Consider the following 22,976-nt stretch of genomic DNA (forward strand, 5'->3'; position numbering starts at 1 on the left):
ATATAATCTGACTTTTCCCCTTCATTGTAAGTGCTATGTACAAAAACAGCTCTAGAGGTACTTTTAAACCATAGATTTGAACATGACTGCATCATAGAAAACTTCAATAAATAGCAACTCTGAGGGATTGTAAATTATTTTCCTGTGCATTCTTACAGTAAACTGGAAACACCTTTATTCACCCTGTTCACAATTCTCTTAAAGTGGTTCAGACTGCATTTGCAGAAGAAAAATAAACTCTTAATTTTAGCGTTTACATTCATACTTTGGCCACCAGGTGGCAGCACAACATGCTGGAATCAACACTGACACATTATCACATGACCAAAATAGAAACTTCACAGCCAAGGCTTATAGTCTTACAGTGAAGGGATCATCATTAGTATTTCTTTGGGGAACTGATGACCACCCGACTACCAGTTAACTCATTTAGTCTAATCTCAATGCTGTCGTCGCGTGTTCTCCTCATAGAAGGATGTTTTTTGAACATATTACACTAAAAATAGTCGTCCATATTTGATTTTTCACATCCTGTTCTTCCTGAAAACAACTTGGTAGTAGGAGCAGAGTGGAATAAGATGAGCCAGTGGCTACGTTTATCCATGTTCTGTGCACTGACAGCCATGAAATATAATGAACTTATTTTTTTAACTGTTTTTGGCAGCTCCATCAAAGCAACTGTATCCAGGTCTCAAATATTTTTATGTTTGTTATTTAGAGATCATTTGAGGCAAATGCTGTGGGGCAAATTGAGTCAACAGTCCAGTTTACATTGTACAGCAGCACATTTTCATTGTACAACTTACTCATTTTCCCGTATCTTGGATATCACGAGTTAAAAAAGAAAAAGGCTCTTTTTACCCCCGTCTCCCTTACCAGTTCTGTGCTGAGACAATCCACTGTGCTAAATTGGAGTTGAACTGTTTTTTGTACATTTCCCTCTGCTTTCCTGTCACTCACCTGTCACCAGTGTTTGTATAAGTGTAAATGGCATCCCCTCTTAGTAGGGCTAGAAATGCTGAAAGGTGTCTACCTGCCCTTTAGATCTCTGCATCATTCACTGAGATGAAAGCGCTTTGATTTATTCTAATTAAAAGACCATTAAATACCAGGGCCAGACCCCCCAAACCAATCTATCTCCAACACAAAGACAGCCTATCGCATGCACACACATATAGACACATACACAGTAGTTGACTCTCTGTGGACTGAAGAGCCAGGTGATCTTCCACAGGCATTGGTAGGCAAAGGTTTTAGCATGTGGCTTAATTGCAGCCAGCCTCCCCTGCTGAGCGTAATTAGTGTTCGCTACCATGTCACTTCCTGTGGAGGTTCATTTATTAGAGATGATGATTGGCTGTGGGATGAAACGCGGGGGTGACACCCCCGCCTCCCCTCACAGTGGGAGAGGGACACAGCCAGGAGGCCAGTAAAGAGAGGATCTCTCCTGCTGGATGCTCCCCTGCCTTGTATAATGACCTCATTAAACCCAAGTTGTTTTGCCACTTGTCATGTTGATCATTTAACACACACAAAAATTCACTTTTCGCCAGTCGGCCTGAAAATTCCTCTTTGTCCTGACTCTGTTATCAAGCTATTTCACATTTATTATTCAACACTGACACACCGATGCTTTTTTATTGCTTACTTTCTTTCAAAAGTAAATAGGCTGAATTCAGGATGAACTATTTAATGCCAAAAATGGCATACACTAACAGGCAAACACAGGTACTACTAATCAAATTAATGAAGGCTCTATACCTAGATGAGAATCTTTATTAATGTCATTAGTAACACCTGAGTTTATCAAATATTACAGTTTGTGAAATAAAGGAGCAGACACTGGGAGGCAATCGCAGTTTCCCCCACTGCAGCATAATGTTGAGCTGCCTCTTGGTTTATGCGGTGTAAGACCGTAGATCAGCACACTGATATCAGAGTGAACGCAAACCGTTTCTTTGTGGTTATCCATTGTGTAACAGAAATGTGGGTTATTATCGCCGAGAGGCTAATTTGTGCTATGACAATGGCAGTCACTTCACATCAGCACGCGTTTACAGCCAGTCTCTTCATTGCATGCAGTAAGTGTCTCCATTCTCTCATGGAAGAAAAACAGATCAGTTAATCTGTTCCATAGATTTTTTTATTGATTATTTTATTATTATGAAGTAAACACCCGACTGGGGGCATGATTTCCAATATGACAAGTGATGTATGTAAGCTCTGTGGTCTTGAGCAATCACACAGAAGTGTGAGGGAGTTGTTACTTGGGGCAGGTGCAGTCTGATCAGGCACAATAAGTAAAACAAACTCTAATGCACGCACTAAAAAAACGTGTGCATGACACCATTAAATATACAGCTATACTATATTTTGCATATTCGGTCTACATTATAGCATGTAGAGGAAGTGCACAGGCTCCTCTTGGCTGAAAATAAAATGATTTAATGGTAGCATGCAAATCTTGGAACAATACAAAAAAAATCTTATGAAGTTTAATTGAAGGTTTGGGTTCAAGCCTGGAGTTTGATTGTTGTGCACATGCTTTTTGGAAATCACTTCACCTGCCAGTAACTGTGCCAAATGAGCAAGCGAGATGCCTGCCAGATATTAGCAGCTCCTGGGGTTTCTGTTGAAATTGGATAAAATCCCACAACTGCAGATTTACTGGCTCATTTACCAGACTAAATGCTTCAGCCAGAGGTGCCAACAACCATGGCTGTAAATAACATCCGTGTACTTTTGTTAAAGATAGTACAACAGCCACGATTAATGTTCAGTTACTGTTTGTTTTTGTTTTGCAATAACATTGCATTATTTCACCGCTGAAACAGCAGAGGTGAAAACTTCAGTCCACTAATGAGGGTCTAGCTTTTTGTTGCCTTCAGTGTTTATGGTCAGGTCACTACCCCAGGGACTGATGGTGGGTTGTATAGTTAAGTGTTGCTCTGATTGATGTATTTTGCCTCTGGCAATAAAAGGTCAATATAAATGATTAATGAGAGGAAAATGTCATGAGGGAGGGGAAAGAGAAAACAGGGTGATTAGAACCTAAACTTTCCTCTGCTCTCTCTTTTTTTTCAACCTTTTACCCTCATTTTAGGATGTAAAACCCTGAGATTTAACTACACGTAAAAAAATAAGAATGTAGGTCTTTCATTAGGGAGGAGGAGGAAGATTATTCAGAATGGGCTTGAGTGTTAATCACAGCAGCAGACAGACAAATTGATTACAGATCAGCAGAGTTTCCACTCGTGATGTTTATCCCTTTTACTGTGATACCTGTTATGTGTGTTTAAATCAGTGAAGAGAGAATTCCTTGTGAGATTCCAGTAAAACTGCATGTGAGTTCAGACGACAGCTCTTTCTCTCTAATTATAAAACTTCAGCAAATCTAATGAATACCCTTATGAAAATACATTCAATGACCCGATCAGCTTGAGACATGTTTGATGCATCCCTTTAGGATGCTACTGTATGTGCGTGAGTGCCACTGATTAAACCAATAACAAGAATATTTTTGACACCACAAAAACAACCACACTTGAGTTAAATTTTAATACTCTTTATTAGATCACAAAACAATCCCCACAGATCTTTTCATTTTTGTGCAAAAAAGCTGGTCTACTTTAGCATTACTTTATAACATTCAGAGAGTATTTACATGCAGTTATTGCACAGCTGCAAAAATTATTTTTTATATGTTCAAAGAGCAGCATGAAGTCCAAATAATATAAGCTGGCAAATATTCCACAGAAACACCAGGACATACAGGATATACAGATCTGTTCTACTGTGTAATTTACATAATCATTATTGCCAGAAGTTTCTATGTACAGCCACCAAAAATCACCTTACTCTAAATATAGTAATGCTAACACATTGTTGTGAATTCGGTCATTTACACAGATATAGATGTAGTCCACATTCACACCGATTGCACTTCTTACCTTTGAATAATACTATAAACACACCTGACAGAATTACAGTTATTTACAGTTCAGCACTCTGCAGTCCTCTCAGCTTCGGTCGGGTGATGATCGGCTGAAAAGGTGGTAGCTATTTTTTTTCCTCTATGCTTTGGTTCTCCCACGGCACAGGGTCGTTTTCCTGTGTGAGTGATCCACCTTCCCTCTCGTGCCAGAACTGCTCCACATCAGGCAAGACGCTCCCATCTTTAAGACTCACGGTGTCCGCTTCCCTCCCTCCTCCTTCTGCTCCGACTTGCTCCGGCTGAGGCTGAGCCTCCCTGGTGGCTTCCTTGCTGCAGCCTGATTGAAGGCTTCTCTCCCCCCGCAGCTGACCTGAGGTCTCTGGTCTAGGACAAGGGGACTGGAGAGTGGTGGGGTTGTGGGGTCCAGGCTTAGGTGGCAGTTGCTTGCGCAGGGTGAGGCGTCTCCAAAGCCCCCTGTAACCCTCTCTGAACTCCTCGGAGAGAGAAAGGACAATGAGAGGGTTTACCAAAGACAGAGAGAAGGTGAGCAGCTGAGCAGAAAGGATAAGGAGAAGGGGAGGAGAGGAAATAAGGGGCTGAGCTCCTTCAGTTTCCTTTTCTGCAATCTGGCGCTCCCAAAGCCACACAACCCAGTGAGGAATCCAGAGGACAGCCATGGCCACAGTGAGGCTGAAAAGCATTAAAGTGAGCTTCCTGGATCTGATCTGTGTACGGAGATTCTGACTCTTACTGGAACGGCGCTGGCACTGGCCATAAGCCTTCCAGAAATACATAAGGGCAATGCTCAGAGGTGCACAGTAGACCCCCAGAGGATACGCTTTCACATACACAGACATGAAATCCTGGGCTTCAGGAGGAACCGTCATTACGCACACCAGCCCACGGATCTCTCTCTGCAGCCGAGCAAACAGCCAGTGTGGGATGGTGACAGTGCAGCCAGACAGCCATATGAAGAAGAGCACCACCAGGATGGAGCCCAGGTGTATGCTCACCTGCTTGTTTGGATTTGACACGTAGCGGTAGCAGGCTTTGGCCATGATGGCCACGGTGAAGCTCTTCACAACCATGCAGGATTGGAGAAACCAGTCGGCTGTCTTGCACACCACCCAGCCTAGATTCCAGCTCGTCTTGGAGTATGAGGCGGCCCTGAAAGGCACTGTAAACATCAGCACCAGCCCATCTGCAAACATCAGGTTGAAAATGAGGGAGTTGATGAGAGACAGTTTGCCTTTGTGCGCATTAGAGAACAGGATGACCATCGCAGTGAGATTGCAAGCCGCGCCCAGGATACAAATGACTCCCAGAATAGCTGGCACCAGGACCCTGAGCTCAGTCGTGTCCAGGTGCTGGAAGGAATCGTGTTCACTAAATGACCACATGTCTACAGAGCTGTTCACCACAGTGCTATTGGTCCCACTAAGCTTATCCATTGTTTCCAGAAGATGCTGATCTGGTCACAAGAAGATAATAAATGAATTTTAAAAAATAATTGAAGGCAGGCAGGAAATGTAGGGGAAAAATGCCCTGGGCGGAAAAAATGTCCAAAAACAATGTGACAATATATCTTGGAGTTTACACCTGTTCAAATTTAAGCACCAGAGAAGCAATGACTTCGCAGTGTACAGAGCACCTGACAGTCCTCTGGTTTATCCCGAGATGCGATGATGCAGCATCTCGAGCAAGTTATAAAGATGCTGTTTGATTGACAGCTGCTGTCCCCAGCTGGCAAAATGTGTGTAGACTACACCCACATGGGGCCAATTAGGAAAATCTCAGCACAGATGAATATACTGGATTGGTGCAAATGATTCATTAAAGTTATGGTCTTAACAGTAATCAGATTCCTTAAATAAGAGTTAAAGGTAACAGTGCCTACCCAAGGCACTACCATAAACTGTGACCTGCATTCACTAGACATCCTGACAGAGTATGTGATTTATCAATGAGGTGGTTGGGACATAATCACAAGCTTCATTTAAAATGTTTCTTTTGTTTTGTTTTTTTTCAAAATTTCATCATATATAAACAACAATAGATATTAATATTGAGCTTCCTCCAACGGGTGGCTGGCCTCTCCCTTAGAGATAGGGTGAGAAGTTCAGCCATCTGGGAGGGACTCAGAGTAGAGCCGCTGCTCTTCCACCTCGAAAGGAGCCAGCTGAGGTGGTTCGGGCATCTGACAAGGATGCCTCCTGGGTGAGGTGTTCTGGGCATGTCCCACCGGGAGGAGGCCCCGGGGCAGACCCAGGACACACTGGAGAGATTATATCTCTCGGCTGGCCTGGGAATGCCTTGGTGTTCCCCCGGATAAGCTGGAGGAGGTGGCTAGGGAGAGGGTGGTCTGGGCTTCTCTGCTTAGGCTGCTGACCCGTGACCCGGCCCCGGATAAAGCGGAAGAAGATGGATGGATGGATATTAATATGAATAAACCAACCAGAACCAATCAGAAGAAGTCTCCTGTAAATGTGCTCAGATGAACAGTTTTTATAATTTTGTCTTTGTAAACCACCACAGTGAATTTGAAGTTAAACACTCATGGCATTAATTGTTTAAGAAATACAGCCCCTCATTTTCAGCGACTCAAATGTAACTTCACAGACTAACATCATTTTAATTTTAACACGTTTTAATACTTGGGTGAAATTCCTTTAAATCAACGAGTGCCTGAAGTCTATCACCAAATGTTGTGTTTCCCTACCAGACCTTTCATTGCAGCCACCTTTAGTTGCTCTAGTTGCATTTTCTTACTATCAGCCTGTCACAAAAACACATAATTTGTTAGAGTTTGACATACAATCATACCAAAGATAAGTTTGAGAGGCATAAAATTATAGTTTTGCAACAACAAGATCTATTAGCTGGAAAACTTCATAGGCAAGTTGAGGACAAAAGGTAGCCAACATCCAAAGAAGAGCTTTGAATGTCTATACTACTCAAAGAAATTACAGAAAGCTTGCCTCAGGATGTTCAGACTGTGGTGAAAAATAAAGATGGTCATAGCAAATACTGATGAAATGACAACAAACAGCCTAAAATGTAGGAATATGTAGTATGAGGTGTGGTCCAGAAATTCATGTGTAGTGAATTAAAGCTGAAAATTGCATCTTGATTGATTTAAAATCCAACATAGTGATATACAGGCACAATATTACAAGTACTTATGGACCTAGCTGTAACTTTGCTTAACCTCCTAGGACCTGGCATCCACATATATGGACATCACATTTTGGGTTATTTAGACCAAAATACCAAAGACCAAAATTTTGCTCTCCTAAGGCCTGATATCCACTTACGAGGACATTATACTGCTACTGTTCTATCAAAATTGTAAACAAATATCCTTATATGTGGCTCTTATTTTTCTTAAAAACAAAAATAAGGTAAAAAAAAAAAAAATCTGTTAATTCTTTGTTTTTACATTCATCAGGCCCCAATCAGCCCAAATATCAAAGAGAAATTAAAAATGCATGCTGTGGAAGAGTTCGGGTCTTAGGAGGTTGAGGAAAATCCCATTTCATCAGCTGGACTGCCTTTATTTGTCTTAATTTTTGTCCACACGAGGGCGCCCTAACACCACAAGCAGAAACGGTCTTAGCCCATAAAACATCTTACATAAAGTTTGATAATTGATTCAGCAGGTGTTAACAGAGAAAGTCCACCAGTGCATGATTTGAACTTGCACATCTTTATTCTTTTTTTTATTCAAAAGAAAGTCCAGTAAGCATAAAGACTGCATGGTATTTCATTGCATTTCAATACATTCTGAGCTATAAAAGTCTTTTTTTTTTTTCAATTAGAGTGTCACAAAGGAGGTTGTTTAGAAGACATTACTGTTTAAAGGAATCACACTTAATTATTCCCTGATTTCACAGAGTTCACTTAGACCTTTGACTGCTTTGCTTTACGGGAGTTGGCCGGTAAGAGCCGAGTGCTGAAAGACAATCTGCTACTGTTCCATGTTACCCATTTTCAGCTTGATGAGAAACATGGAAAGGCATTGCAGCAATCTAATATTTATATTAAAAAAACTGAATAGTGCCCCAGATGATCTGCAGATGTACAAATATAGCTATACGCAGGCTGTCAGCTTCATCAGAATCAGATCCAACGCATGCAAAGAAAAAAAAAAGCTATGCTAGCATTGTTAGGCCAAGAAAATCTCAAGTTTTAAATTCAATATGTCAACACGATGAGTCGACCAATCTACAGTCTACAGATCATTTTTAGTACTATCCAAATAAAGAGAAAATGTGGCAAGAAATTTAGAAATGAATGTGACTTTGTTTGTGTCTCTTGCAAACTGACAACATCAGACTGACTTGCAAGGTGAGAGCAACAATTACTTTGTACATATCACAGCATTCTCCCCTGAGCTCACAAGCATGAAACCAGTGCTCTAATGTAGAATTGTGACTACATTGATTCAAGCACTTTTTCTACTTGGGACCTGTGTGGAGCTTTTTTTGTGTGTGTTTGTTTATTTAGAGAGAAAGAAAGAAAGAAAAAGAACAAAAAAAAATCCTAAGTTAACATTTCATTTGAAACATTCACACACTCCCTCCTTGTAGCCATTACCCCTCCTCCCCACCCGACCCTCCCCTCCCCTCCCTTCCACTACATCGAACCCCCACATACCAAAAGAAGGCACCACAGCTTCTAAACAGACTCATTGACCGAGAGAAGGACTCAACAAAAACAAAAGCGTTAAATAAAACCCAATGACACAGCCTGGAAGGGCTTCATTCACATTACAGACTACAGCAGTCTCACAAGGAGACACGAGATTGGTACTAGAAAGACTGTCTGTGTTGTGTCACAGGCAGCGAGAACTCAGTTTCTGCGGGTCAGAGATTAACAGTCTTTTCCTCTTCTGCAGCACATTGCGCTGTTCAGGAATTTTGCCTCACGTAGAGGCTGCAGGGTTGATCACATGCATTGCAGCATGAGAAGACCGAAAGACAGGGGGCACTGTTGCTACATGACAGTGAGCCACCATCACGTAGGCCTGGTTTCTGTCAGTGTGCTCTATTTTCTGTTCATTGTGCCCACATCTGCCTCTGTCCTTAGGGTCCAGAGTGCTGCTACGTCATAATGTGATGGTAGCAATCCTCTTGTTGCATAAACGCATGGGAAACAATTCTTCGGGTGTCCGCATGGCTAAATAAATTAAATTATAAGTCAAATTGAAGAAGTTCATTCTTGATTTCAAGGAATCAAGTTGTTGCTTCCTAAAACATGTGCTGTCCACTTCCCCCACTTTAGTCACTGGATACTTTTACCCTGGTCGTCATCAGCAGAGTCAGGGAATTCAAGACAGCAGCGCCTTACAGGTGCAGGGTCAGGGGTCAGCAGGGGGCAGGCTGCCCTTTAGTTGACCTTGTCCTGAAAGATGTATAGGTTGTTGGTGGCTGCTACAGCAATGATGTTTTCATGTGGGTGCCACGTCGTGTGAAGGATCTTCTTGCTGAAGTCAAGGCTGTCGACGCTGATCTCATCCTTACGCCGCTTCCCACCTACACACACCTGGAGGACAACAACAAAAATGAAGAGGCATTAAGAAGTGGGAGTGTGGCAGCTCGCACGTTTCACTGATGTCAGTCATTTGAAAGATGACGGGTTGGGTGGGGTGCTGACTAGGCTTGTAGCTGGCGTCAATGGCGTCACTGAGCTGGACCTCTAAACCGTGTTGGTGCTAAGCGTTAAGAGGCCCATGCTCCAGTTTTGGTGAGTTAAAAGTCTGGCTGTATTTATTAGGTATCTGTGTCTGCGAGATATAAATGGATGCATCTTGATAACGAGCCAAGCTAGTGTTAGCTGATAGCTTTGCACCCTTCCAGATATGGTCAGTTTGGTTCAAAAACCTCTAATGGTGATAGCCAAAATGCTAAAAATAGGACTTAAAAAGGGCTATTACCAACATTTGTTTCAGGTTTGGTCACTTTACAAAGTTGATATAAGATTGAGTTAGCAAATTAGCTAGCCCCATATTTACACATGAAAGAACATAAATCTAAAGTTATCTTTCATGAGCAGAAAACAGAACTTTGATGAGAGCAAGCAAAACCTAAAGTGCTTCAAAACCTAAACCTAAAGCTGTTCTTTACAGCTTTGTGTATACAAAAGATTCTTCTCTCCACTGAAAACATGTATCCGGTCTTTAAGTCTGACGTCATTAGCCATGTCTGGGCCCAAACTCCGCTGCAAGTCCCTAAGTCAAATGATCACTGCAGCATTACTGAGAGTTGAAAACTGTCTAAATTCTCTCATCTGTAATAAAATGATCAATGTGGCTGCTCTACCAGGTGTAACAATTAAGTTTAACGTCCAGGCATCCATGAAAACAGAATTTATGATATTTAACAGAGTTAAAAGTTAGCAGGGCGTTAGCTTGCTAGCTTCCATCTAAATATAATATACCATGTTCTGACTGAGCGATTTATGAAACAAATTCAAACGTACAGCTCTGCTATCACTTCCAACATAAATGAAGACAGAAAACTAAACAGCAACGACATTTGTTACTGAAGTTGGGCTAGCTGGTATATAATGATGTGCTACGTGATCGCTAGCATGACAAAGCTATGTTAACATAACATAAACAGTAAAGCTGGAGGGCAAACGCTAACAAACGGAGGACTTTTTTCCACACGATAAAAGTTAACATAAGGGTTCCCAATGGTTAGGGGCAAATGCAATTGCATGGCAGAAGACATTACTGTAAACTGACCAAACGTCAGTCAGGAGAACCACCTAGATAATCCATTCACAATACAAGGTTAGTCATTAATATACTGCTGCACGGGCTGGGCTGTAGTTACATCGTAAGGGTTTAAAAACTGAGCTTTAAAGTGATTAGCAGTAATAAAAACCGAGAGAAGCTGACAGTGATCACTGACTGTTTTTAGGGGCTTGTTGAGATTAAATAGAACAAGATACAAAGCATTAAAACATGTTAAAACACATGACAGCCTTATTAAATGCAGACTACTTTGGGCCCGGAAGCAGTATTCATCACGTCATCACTTAAAGACCGGATTACTGCAGTTTGAAACATAAGACTGCACTGTGTACATATACTAAACACATTTCTTTTGTTCATTTGTGTGTTGTATTCAGTCATGATTGTCACTGTTAAGTCAGGTCTGTTTTGATATTGAATTTCTGGACTTGTACAGCAGATTTCTAGTGAGGACATTTTTATCAAAGTTACAGAATATAAGGAGGGGAAGTGAATTGTTTTTAGTGACACCATTACTTTAAAATCTCAAAACCGACTGGTCACAAAAACTGCTGGTATTTACTTAATCCTTTTTTTTTTTTTGTCATAAATGAATATCATAGATGAACTCAAAGACATCTGGAGGTGCCACTTTCAATCAGTGAAAATTACAGCAGGAAATTTCACTATTGACCAGCTTTTTATAGATATTCAATAAATCATTTGGCTTAGGAAATAATTGACAAATTAATCGATTATGACAATCATTGCTTAAACCCTGAACTAATTACATTATCAATGAGTCTGTCAATGATTGCCTCTGATACTTTGGTGAAAACATGTCAGAAAATAGTGAAAATAATGTCAATCACAGGTTTCCAAATTAACAAATTGAATACTTTTGCTTGACAAATCAAAAGATATTAACTGTCACAGATCCACACAATCCAGCAAGAATCACAATTTTGGAGAACCAGTGAATAATTAGCATTTCTCCATTAGAAACTCACTTGCGGTGAGGCATTATAAGACTAAAACCAGATGTCTTTGAATTTAAAAAGGATAACTTGTGTTGGTGATGGTACCTTGCGAGGCTTCAGAATAGCTCTGGGTTTGCTGTTCTCTCTGGATGCTTCCAGTGTGACATCGCGTTTGGTATTTCGGTCGAACATTCGGAAAAAATTGTTGTAAGAGCCGGTCATTATGACGCTGAGGAGGGAAAAAAGAAGAGAGGGGGTGTTATCGAGAGGGGTGGCTGGATGGACCGAGCGGTTGGTAGATCTGGTCGATGGCGGCGCTGAAAAGAAGTCTCACCTGTCTGATCCATTCCAGACGCACTCAAACTTGTCAAAGATGCAGTCGTTTTCGTACAGAGAACACAGCTTACCCCGTAAATAGTCGTGAACCTGAAGAACAAAACCAAAAACATGACAATCTGCAGTACTTTTTGGATCAGTCTTTATAGGCCTTTGGAGTTCTTCGCATTGCCTTTTAGTGGGCAAACACACCGAAACCATAAGCTGCACCACCATATGCTCTGCTTTCAGTAATCCCTCAAGACCTGGTGACCTGTGCTAAGATGCTAGGTAGCAGGTGGAGGCTGAGGTGGAACTGGACAGAGAATCCCTTGAGCCCGGTTGATGGCCTTATCAATCATGATCTGCCCTAAGATGGCTTCCCCTGATCAGACAGCGTGGACGTGACTGCCGTGACTGCCGTGACCACACAGTGGGAGGTTCTGCCCTCCGGGTTCCATCAGCGCCTATACTATCCGTCTTCTTACGGACATTCAGCTCAATAAGCCCTCCTGGGGTAATTGCTACACATGACACGGTTACAGATTGGCAGGGTGACAGTGAAACAGGATTATATTGAGTGATAAGCCTGAAATCAATAAGTTTTGATTTGATCTGGGCACAGCGGTTATTTACTAACTTCAGCAGCGGAACATTTTCTTTGGAGCCCTCAAGCTATCCAAAAAGCACACGAGAGAACAATGAAAAGCGTACCTGGTACGTCTCGAGCGGCTTGTTCTCCATTTGAAGGTCCCACACCTTTACAGTGAGGTAGTCTCTTGTCATCAGGTAGCGTCCGCTGTGGCTGAACTTCACGTCAGAGATGGATGAGATGATTTCAGAGAAGAAGGAGCGAGTGGATGGATCCTCTGGCTCCTCAAAGTCTACATGTAAAAGAAAATGTATAAAGCAGTTATCTTTCAACAGAAGATTTTACACTGTTGGTGCTCGCTGCTTTAAAGACTTTAAATCGCTTCAAGGAGGAAGATTCGGTTTGGGCAGTGGAGGCTGCTATTAGAAAACAATGACAGCCACGACAATGCCTGGATGCTGAGTTTTCTGCAGCAGCTGCATCTCCTCACAGAATTACATGTGTGTTTAGGGAGATAGTTGTGGGTCAGCATGGTGGGTAAATATTGGTTATGATTCATATTGATTTTGGCAGCTGCTGTTCCGTGTGTAGGCCAGCACGCTGGGGATAACAGACAGGCATTCCATCGTTAGCTGTCAAGTTATTGTTCCTCCTCCTCTTTTCCTCCCACCCTTCCTACCCTCTCTCTCTCTCTCTTTAAAAAAAAAAAACAAAAAAAAAATTCCCCCACCATTCTCCCCCCACTTCCACTCAATCCCACTCCTCAGCTGAGGCCTGGAGAATAGCTCTGTGATGTGTCAGTGGGGAGTCTAACTAGGGATGCAGTGTGAGAGATGAAAAAAAAAAATGGGGGGATGAGGAAGGGATAAGAAAAACAAATCAATGTCAAAGTGCTGGGTCCATATGAGCCCTGCTGGATTTGTATGTGCGCGCGCCAGCGAATGCGTGCGAATAAGAGCAAGTGTAATGTGTGCATGTATATATGCATGTGTTATGTGTGCCCCTGCCCTCCCTCCCATCCAGATCCACGGGTGGATAATAGGGTCCCCGGGGAGTCAGCAGGGGGGCTGTTTGGTCCCTCTCTCTATTTGTCCTGGGGCTCAGCTCACTGGCAATCCTCGGCGGCCATTCATCCTTCCTGTAAAACTGACTGATAGCAGCGTGCTCCAGAATTTATTTATATATATATATATATATATATATATATATATATATATATATATATATATATATATATAGCCTTCTATATAGAAGGAGATACACTATGATTGTGACTTTGTGTTGTGTGTGTGTCACAAAAAGGAGGAGTGGTGTGTGAGTGCAGGAGAGAAGGCTTTACATTGCTCTGAGCCGTAAACGTTAATGCAGTGAGACAGTAGGTTGGTATTAACAGACCTCTCCTGAGGCTAACAAGAGCACCTGCCTGCTTTGCCTGTGTGTGTTTGCTACAAGCACCTGTCTAGGAATGGCACACACATGCCAAACAATCAGAGTATGAAGCCGACAACTTCAACTGCCCAATGTCTCCAAATGTAAACATTTTTTTTCCAGTTCTCATGTGATGCTCATGTGAAATTCAACAGGCCGTGTTGGTGCTGGGTCCAGTGGATCCATCAATACGTCTGAGGAAATGAGTGACATTATTGAACAACAGGGTGTGTCCATGAGGGACTAATGCGATTGCTCTTAAGCCATTGATTTCCCAGCAAAAATGTCAATGTATTCATTATTCATTCAGCTAAAGTGTATCCATGTGATGTCAAGCTTCGGAGAAGGCCATTCATTGTTTGAGACGCGCTACAAGATTTATTCGTGTGTTATCAATCGTGGCATATTGAGCAGGGGAAGCCCACATGTCACAGCTGAAAAAAAAAGGTGGAGCTGAGTGTGAATTTACAGCCAAGGTGTGGAATATTGGAATCGGGCTATATTTCCCTTGTTGACTACCATCACCTCAATGGCAATAAAGGCATCGATGGAAATTGTTGATTTTTGCGGTTTTGCGTCCCGTGAATTTTGCAGTTCTCCAGTATCTAAATTTTGTCTGCCTTAAAGGAATAAATTAATACAATAGAACAAAGGTGTTCAGTATTTCAGTGAACCTTTAAAGAATTGTGGCTAGATAAAAACAGCCACGTTTCTGGTAGGTCTACCTGAACACTAAGACACTTATTAAATCTGCTCCCATGATGCTCTGGTACTCACATTTGCAGTGCTTGTCGCAGAGTGCGGCTTGTCTCATGTCACAGAGGCGTATTGAACCTTTGCTGCTACTGTAGGCAAAGGTGTTACACTCCTGCGGGTGGAACTCTGCAGAGGTGATTACTTCCGTCAGCTCCTCCATGTTGGCTGGTTTGATGTCCACAATGTCTGAGAGAGAACCGCTAAGGAACAGAAGACTACAGTGGACATGTAACCCACAGAGTAAAATGAAAAATCGTGCCACTACTGAAATGCAGCCCTGGAAAAAAATACATATTTTATGTACAAACTGTTACTAACAATGATTTTTTTAGAACCTCAAATCTATTTATCACCCTATCATTATTATCATTATTAATTAAAAAGAATTAAGTGTGATTTTGAGTGTTTTTTTCTTCTCTTTTTTTTCTTTTTTAAAAATGAAAACAATGATAATCATAGGAAAAAAAAAAAAAAAAACAGAACAAGAGGATACTGAAGCTGCGGTCGGTGATCTCCAGGTTCCACAGGTTTATCCGAAGGTCATCGGTGGAGATGAAGGTCTGAAGGTCGGAGTTGACAGAGATGGAGTTGATGTGGTAGGTATGGGCGTTGCTGAACACCCGTCTGGCTGTAGCCTCGACCATCAAATCCATAGGCTGAAGCACCGGCACCTGGAGTGAACATTTAAGGGAAAATGTAAAGTAATGCAGACAAATATGCAAGAATAGAAAAATCAGCTTGAGGTTTTTGAGGGTAGTAATTACTAGGCTGGCCTTCTGTGAGTGTATCTGTGTCTATACTTGTGTCGGTGTGTGTGATTGTCCAGATATTTTAGTGAGGACCATTTGGGCAGTTTTGTGTGTGTCTGTGTGTGAGGCACAATCGGATGACTCCGGGGATTTATTTGACATTTACTCCGCAAATCTTAATGACACAGAAGCTCAAGGGCTGCTTGATGAGTTGGTTCAATCAGACCGCAAATATCTCTCCGCTACACAGCTACCCAGTAATCACGCCTCCTTCTCTTTCTCCAAGTCACTCCTGCTTTCTTGTTTGTGTGTGTGTGTCATGGAGAAAGAGAAAATGGAGAGAAATCGAAGGAGGTGGAAAAAAAGACATGGCCCGAGGGCATCGGCAGGCCCTGCTGAGGAATGATAACTGAACTCTGCAGAATTAAGACAAGCTTGCACAGACACACACACACACACGCAGACACACAAGAACCCAGAGTTGCACATTGCTGCTCGGGCTTCAAAGAAGCCCAGTACCAGTCTGCATGCAGCCCCCCGTTGGCCAGATAAAACCCAGACAAAGAGAAGAGAGGGGAGGGAGCGAGGAGAACAAATCGGCTGCTTCTTCCCCTTTTTCTCTCGTCCGTTGCTGGCACTGACAGAGACATGGCAGCCCAGCAGGCTGCTGTATCTCCGTGGATGTCACTTTATTTCCATGTCTTTCACTGGCTGTCCAGAGAGACACAGAACATATTAACCCATAACCCCCGAACACTGACAGTTGTGCCGTTCAGCTTGCCCCTTGCAGATTCGCTGTGATCTGATTGTCTTTGTAACATAATATATTTATACATTTCTGCCTTAAAAATAATACTTCAAAGTAAATCAGTAGGTTATAATGTTTTATATATGTCTTTATGAGATACTGAATGATAAACTTTAAATCATTGTATGAATTCTAGGATGAATATTAGTGAATTCCTCCCTCTCCTCCTCTGCTTTCTCCCCCTGCTGAGATTTCACAGCCTCTAAACAGGATTGCCACAGTCCCGGCCTGTCCTCCAGGTTGCTATGATCCCCTGGCCAGCCAGACAAAGAGGGACAGACACGCTGAACACAGCACTAATCTGCAATGGCAGACACACACAGACACAGTCCTGTGTGTCTGTGTGTGCCCTCTTTTGTGTGAAAATTAAATAGGTAGCGGAGTGATAAAAACGAGAGAGAGAGAGAGGATGATCCCTTCACGGTGTTCATCTCAGCGCACATATTGATCGCTCATTCTCAATTTCTTCTGCCAGAAGTTCAAAAGAGTCCAAAGATAGCAGGTTGCTTTGTTGGTGTCAGACTCTCATTTATCGGGACTGAAACTGATCACAAATGAAAAAACAACTGTGACACACACAGGCGTGCAGCATATGTCACTAAGAAGTTTATGCTGGATTAAAGGCTATCATAGCATAAAAGGCTGAATGCTAAATTTTGACTTAATCAGCTTATCTGAACTCTGCTTGCTTGGATTCCATGTGCAGGTCTTTCCAGAAACGCTGGTTCATTCAAAATACGTGAGCCTGGGTTACAAGCAGCAGTTGTGGGATCTGTAAAACAGGAATCTACCAAAAGGTTAAATGAAAGATGCTACTGCTAGGTGATGCTTTTAATTTCGTTTTTAAACTGAGCACCACAAATATTCTTAAATATTTCTGATATCCATGCATAAATAAATAGTTCTCCATCCATCTACCCTCTATCTGTTATCTGGGTCATGGGGGGCGCTGGAGCCTATCTCAGCCTCCACAGAGCACAAATATTCTTCATTTTTGTTATTTATGGATATAGTGGCAGTAAGTTGTCATGTTTTACTTTTTTCTATAGTAGTTTTTTCAGTCTTAAGCCACCCGGACCACTGATGCATGGCTTCAAATATTTCATTTTTGTCAGATTTATCGCAGTCTCGTTGGGTCATCCAGCCTCCCCTCAAATAGAAAATCTGTGGTTTTTAGTGACAGAGAATAAAAACTCTGCCATCACTGACTCTAATTTTCACGTCCATAAATTGCAGTCCATTTCATTGTGGACTAATTCAAAGTAGTGCCATCGATGCAATGTTTTCATTCCACTCAAATGTTGTGCACTGTCTAATAAAGTGAGTGTAATCTAGTCGCAGCCTATTTTCACCGCAGTGTATGTGACATCATGGGTGTTGTGACATTCAACAGTTTCACATACCCGTAGAGTGGTGATGGTGGATGGGTCTCGGATCCGTCCGTCCTCATCCTTCAGGTTGTAGCCTTCAGGGCGCTTATCCCTCTCACTGATCTTCCACAGCTTCACTGTCTTGTCTGAGGTGGACACGTCACACAGGCGCACAGACATACACAAAATACAGTTAGATCACGGCTCAGCAGAGTGAATCTCAGATACAAGATGGATGCGGGGGGGCTGGGGATACAATCTGGCAAGTAGCTGGGCAGAAGCCAGCAAGGATGATGAATGGCGACTCCTGCGTAGATTCTGATGTCACCGATATCAATCTACAAGTTGACTTAATTTCCCTGCTGCTGCTGCTGTTTATACCCTCGCCCCTCCCCTCCCACACCCTGGAAAAGCCATCTGGGTTGCTTTTCAATTTTTGCATCATATAAACATCGGTTACATCTCATCTTCTCGGTCTACTGAAGTGGATGGCAGCCGCAGTCAGGTTGTCTGCTTTTTTTTTTTTTCCTCTCCCCTCTTAATTTCCGCTGCGATGCCGGTGTCAGAGCAGCGAGGCCATCGCCACAGGACTCTCCACCATCTGCTCCAGCCACCGCAAGCACGTCTGTAGCAGCCATGCGTGAAGCCCACAATCTGCAAGACGTCTCTCAGCTGATGTGTGTACTTGTCTGCTGTGACTCTCGTACATGTACGGCGTGTGTGGTGGCACATGCCTTAATATGTGGCCCTGCTGTGACAGCCATGCATGAAGCCCTTAATCTGAAACTCTTCTGCAGGTGACACTTGCTCACCCAAGCAAAACAAGCAACACTGTGTTCTCCCAAAAAGTCAAAAAGACACTGTCAAGTGATATTCATCACACCTCCTTTTACATCAACTGCAAATCTGAGCATTCTGCAAAGTGACGAATGAATCATTTTGCACAGTACCTGACTAATAACACTAGCTCACATGTAAACATACTCCAGTGTAGGGCTGGGCGATATGGCCTAAAATCCCTATCGCGGTATAATTTGAAGCACGTGCGGTAACGATATATATCGCGATATATTATTTTCTTCTGTATAAGGTATTTTCCACACTATAAGGCACACTTAAAATCCTTTAATTTTCTCAAAAATCGAGAGTGTGCTTTATGTATGAATTCTGGTTGTGCTTACTGACCTCGAACCGATTTTGGCATGCAGAAATCTGTTAAAAAATGTTTTAGTACAACTTTGGTAAGCCACACTGCTTGATGAATTGTCAGAGCATTACGGCTGCCGTAGTGAGGAGCTTCGCGGAGTAATCTGGGTCCAAAACTCCGTCCGCTTCAGGTCCCAAAGTCAAACGAACACAGAGTTAAAAACGGTCTAAATTCTTTCATCTTTAATAAAATCATCAGCGATGCTGCTTTACCAGGTGTAACAATTAAGTTTAACATCCAGGCATCCATGAAAACAGAATTTATTAAATTTAACGGAGTTAGAAGTTAACAGGAAGTTAGCTCGCTAGTTTCCACCTAAACATGATATACCATGTTCTGACTGAGAGATTTTTGAAACTAATTCAAACGTACAGCTCTGCTACCACTTCCAACATAAATGAAGACAGAAAACTAAACAGCATTGGTGTTTGCAAGGTTACTGAAGTAGGACTACCTGGTATATATTGTTGTGCTACGTGATTGCTAGCGACACAGCTATGTTAGCATAACATTAGCGCAGTGAAGCTGGGGAATGAACGCCAACTTTTTTCCATTCGATAAAAGTTAACGTGAGGGATTCTGGTGGTTAGGGACAAATGCAATAGCTGCGATGCTTTCGACCAAAACAGGCGCTGCTTGATGATGTCATCAACATGCGCTATCACGATAGAGCGGTGTAGTCAAAATCTTTATCGTTGGCCAAATTTATATCGTTTCTATCGTATATCGTTTCTATCGCCCACCCCTACTCCAGTGATAGATTATTGGTTCTTTTGACCATTCTGATAGTTGTGCTGCTCTTACAGCACCTTAGGTGTACTGACCGTTGGTGGAAAGCAGGAAATATGCTGCATTCTGCTGAGGAAGCCATTTGATCTTGTTGATCTTCTCCTCAATCTCCAAACTCTTCAGGTAGTCAAACTCTGGCTCATGGCTCTGGAATGTGCTGTAAACATTGTACTCCCCACGACGCTGGGGCTGACTCTTACTCTGCAGAGGAAGAAAAAAAAAGAAAGTGAAGCACAGGTAGACTTTGTTTTTTTTGGTGAAAGTTTCATTAGATTCCCGTGATTATAAGACAGGTGTAAATGATTCAATATTAGATCTAGCATTTTGGAAAAGATGTAATTTATCTTTAATTTATCTTAAATTCCCCCTTAGGAAGTTTACTACCAATAATAATAATGCATTTTATCTAAAAGCACCTTTCAAGACACCCAAGGACACTTGACAATAGAATAAAACACATAGTAGAACAATGACAAAACGTAATAAAACACTTTAGTCAAGCTTTGCATTTGGGGATCTCCTCTCCTAATTCTGGTTTGACAAAATTACATCAAGCCCCTACCTCCACGGATGAAAAGTAAAAGTTACATGGAAATGATATCTCGTTCTGAGGCTGCGAGATAAGGGTTTTGGGGGGGTCACCATCTTGTTTGGAAAAATGAGATATGACCAGGAGGGGCAGGTCATTCACTGGCTAACAACTTGTGACTGAAACAACAACAGTTGTTAGCCAATGAGCTAACGGGTAGATAAAATAATTTACAAAAAAAAGACTTAATTTTTATGCCGTATGACCCATAATATGAACCATAAACGCAGCAGGTAAGTGTTTAGCATTTCCCATATGTAGGAAAATGGGAAAATATAGGATCAGAAGTCTTTTATGCAACCACAGCCATTGGCATTTGGTGGCCCTCAGACAGTATGCAGGATAGGTTTAAGGAACTTCCGCGAAGACTTCATTTCCCGACCTGGAAGCTATACTTTTTTTTTAGTAATATTAAAATGTTAATACCACAGGAAAAATTAATGAGCGATTTCATGGTGGCCACATCCATTTTTTTATACAGTCTATGATATATTTACATAGATTCTGGAATATTATATGTTGAGTAACAGAACAGACTAGATTTTCGAATTGGGGCTTTCAACAGTACTTTTGTGCCACATTGTTACATGTCTTCATAATGTTGGTCCAACAAAAGCTTTTTGTTTTTTAGCATATTTACAGCTGTCCTTTTGAAATACATCCTCTTGCTTGCTAGTTATCAAAAAAACAAACAATCCAATGTTAATGCTTTAAGGCTGTCAAATCCTTTTCAGCTGAAGGAAAGCATAATTATCACTGCATTGTTGGCATTTCCTACCTCCTGCTCCCTTTGGAAGACAACCACTCTACCTCCTTTATCCCCAGTGGCCAACAGCTCCCCCGATGAGTTAAACTCCACCGTTGAGATAATGTCAGCTGCAACACAGGAAGCAGAGCAGACAGGGGGAGAAAATGTCAGTGTGAACAAACCTGTCAAGTATCTGACAGAAAAAAGGAAACACTTTTTCAATGGGATCTTCTAGAAAACACTTCAGGAGAAAAGGGAGGGGAATCTCATGACAGTCCCACAGAGGACTCCTCGGTGCAGACAGCCCAGTTTGGAGGAAATATAGGTTAGGAGAAACCACTGGATGAGTCACTGCATGATAATTGAGACTCTTGTCTGATTGAAGTGAGCCAATCTGTGTTATTTAATTGCACTTCTGCTTATTAGAGGACTCTGCCGCCGCACTCTTGCTCATCACAAAACACATTCAAAAAGCTTTAATGTGTTTTAGCAACATCAGTTATCAGTTGCCTGTATTTTACATTTTGAAGCATCTCTGCATAGCTACAGGTTCACCAGAAAGTAAATATCGGACACCTACCCTTAAGGTAGGTTTTCCTCTCCTCAAAGACATACAACTGCCTGAATTTAGGAAAGGCTAATGGTGACTGTAATTACGTATTATACAGCCCAGGGATAAATTGTCATATCATAAAGTCTGTCTCTCACACACACACACACACACACACACACACACACACACACACACACACACACACACACACACACACACACACACACACACGCGCACACACGCGCACACACGCGCACACACGCAAACCACAGCAGAGGCTAGCCCGGTTTTAAACAGTGACAATAATATTAGACAGAGAGAAAGAGAGAGAGCGCTTGTTGTTTTGTACCCCCCACGCCCTCTGTGGACCTGCTGCTGGTGGAGCTCTGAACAGGAGAGGGGAATGTTGCTATGGAGACCGTTTCCATCTCTAGCGGCAGTCAGAGAGAGCGAGAGAGAGAGAGAGAGTGTATGTGTGTGTCAATAGCTCTCTGACTTAGTTGCTGATGCTAGCTGTAATTCAGCAGCAGACAGTGAGAGAGAGAGAGAGAAAAACCTGCTACTGCATCTGGGGGAACGAGTTCAGTTCAATGCAGCACACAAGTTCAGACAATAGAGTCCCCATAGACGGACTCATCGCTTCACAAAAACCTGTCGTGCATGGTGGAAATGACCATGCATCCTGTCTGTGTGTATACTGTGAATCTGGCTCTGTCCTCCTCCAGTTTTAATTTAAATGTTAGAGAAAGTCACAGATGAGGCCAGAGGGATTCTTACGAGCACGTGTTGATAATGACATGATGTGGGAGGGCAAAACTAATTATATTTGAATGAAGAAATAATGACCTTTCACAGAGAAGACAAAGTCTGACCTAATTGCAGCCTGGGAGAACCCTTCAATGCACCATGCTGGTGTTGCATGTACTGTAGCAACACATGCTAAAGGCGCTCTGTAAATGCATTTGTACACCTCATACATGTAGTGCATGTATGAGGTCTCTCTCTCTCTCTCACACACACACACACACACACACACACACACACACACACACACACACACACACACAGTAATGTCTTCCAGTACCACCAGGCCAAAGTCACTCATGTGAATCGAATGGAATCGGCTTAGCATTCAGCATTCTTTAATCAAAGCTGGTTTTGCCCTTTTTTGCCCTTCTCCTCTCTGTTTCTGCCCCCTCCCCATCCCCCCCCACTGCCTCTCTTCTTTTCCCTTCCCTCATCATCATCATCCACACATTAAGTCACTGAGGGGAAACAGTAATTGATGGATGCTATTTAACAAGTTTACACACGAATACATCCTTCAATCATCTCTTTGAATGATCAACCAGGCAGAGCCAGTGGAGCTGAAACACACGCTAACGTGATGGAATGCTCCCTTAAATGAGTTTTTTTTTC

At 42.2% G+C, this 22,976-nt stretch overlaps 2 protein-coding genes across 3 annotated transcripts in view; both read right to left on the reverse strand.

Annotated features, from left to right (window-relative positions):
- Positions 1 to 3,549: 3,549 nt before the first annotated feature.
- On the reverse strand, positions 3,550 to 5,780 carry gpr151 (G protein-coupled receptor 151). Its single transcript, XM_026179969.1, has one exon. The coding sequence runs from the start codon at positions 5,383 to 5,385 to the stop codon at positions 4,060 to 4,062; it is 1,326 nt and encodes a 441-aa protein (XP_026035754.1). The 5' UTR covers positions 5,386 to 5,780; the 3' UTR covers positions 3,550 to 4,059.
- A 2,774-nt stretch (positions 5,781 to 8,554) lies between these two features.
- The window catches only part of ppp2r2ba (protein phosphatase 2, regulatory subunit B, beta a), a 44,875-nt gene continuing 30,453 nt past the window's right edge, over positions 8,555 to 22,976 (reverse strand). Inside the window, exons 2-10 of one of the 2 annotated variants that reach the window (XM_026189233.1) lie at positions 21,035 to 21,132; positions 19,703 to 19,868; positions 17,705 to 17,817; positions 15,238 to 15,415; positions 14,766 to 14,930; positions 12,683 to 12,852; positions 11,988 to 12,079; positions 11,759 to 11,882; positions 8,555 to 9,478 (exon numbers count right to left, since the gene is read on the reverse strand). In XM_026189233.1, the coding sequence (XP_026045018.1) occupies positions 9,323 to 9,478; positions 11,759 to 11,882; positions 11,988 to 12,079; positions 12,683 to 12,852; positions 14,766 to 14,930; positions 15,238 to 15,415; positions 17,705 to 17,817; positions 19,703 to 19,868; positions 21,035 to 21,132 (1,262 nt within the window). In that variant the 3' untranslated portion in view covers positions 8,555 to 9,322. The remainder of the gene's footprint in view (positions 9,479 to 11,758; positions 11,883 to 11,987; positions 12,080 to 12,682; positions 12,853 to 14,765; positions 14,931 to 15,237; positions 15,416 to 17,704; positions 17,818 to 19,702; positions 19,869 to 21,034; positions 21,133 to 22,976) is intronic. The other variant, XM_026189242.1, reaches the window with a different exon arrangement.

This window comes from Astatotilapia calliptera, chromosome 2 (assembly GCF_900246225.1).
Source record: "Astatotilapia calliptera chromosome 2, fAstCal1.2, whole genome shotgun sequence".
NCBI classification, from domain to species: domain Eukaryota; kingdom Metazoa; phylum Chordata; class Actinopteri; order Cichliformes; family Cichlidae; genus Astatotilapia; species Astatotilapia calliptera.

Coding starts and splice junctions, on each gene's coding strand:
- gpr151 (XM_026179969.1), bottom strand. CDS start 5,385: ATGGATAAGCTTAGTGGGACCAATAGCACTGTGGTGAACAGCTCTGTA.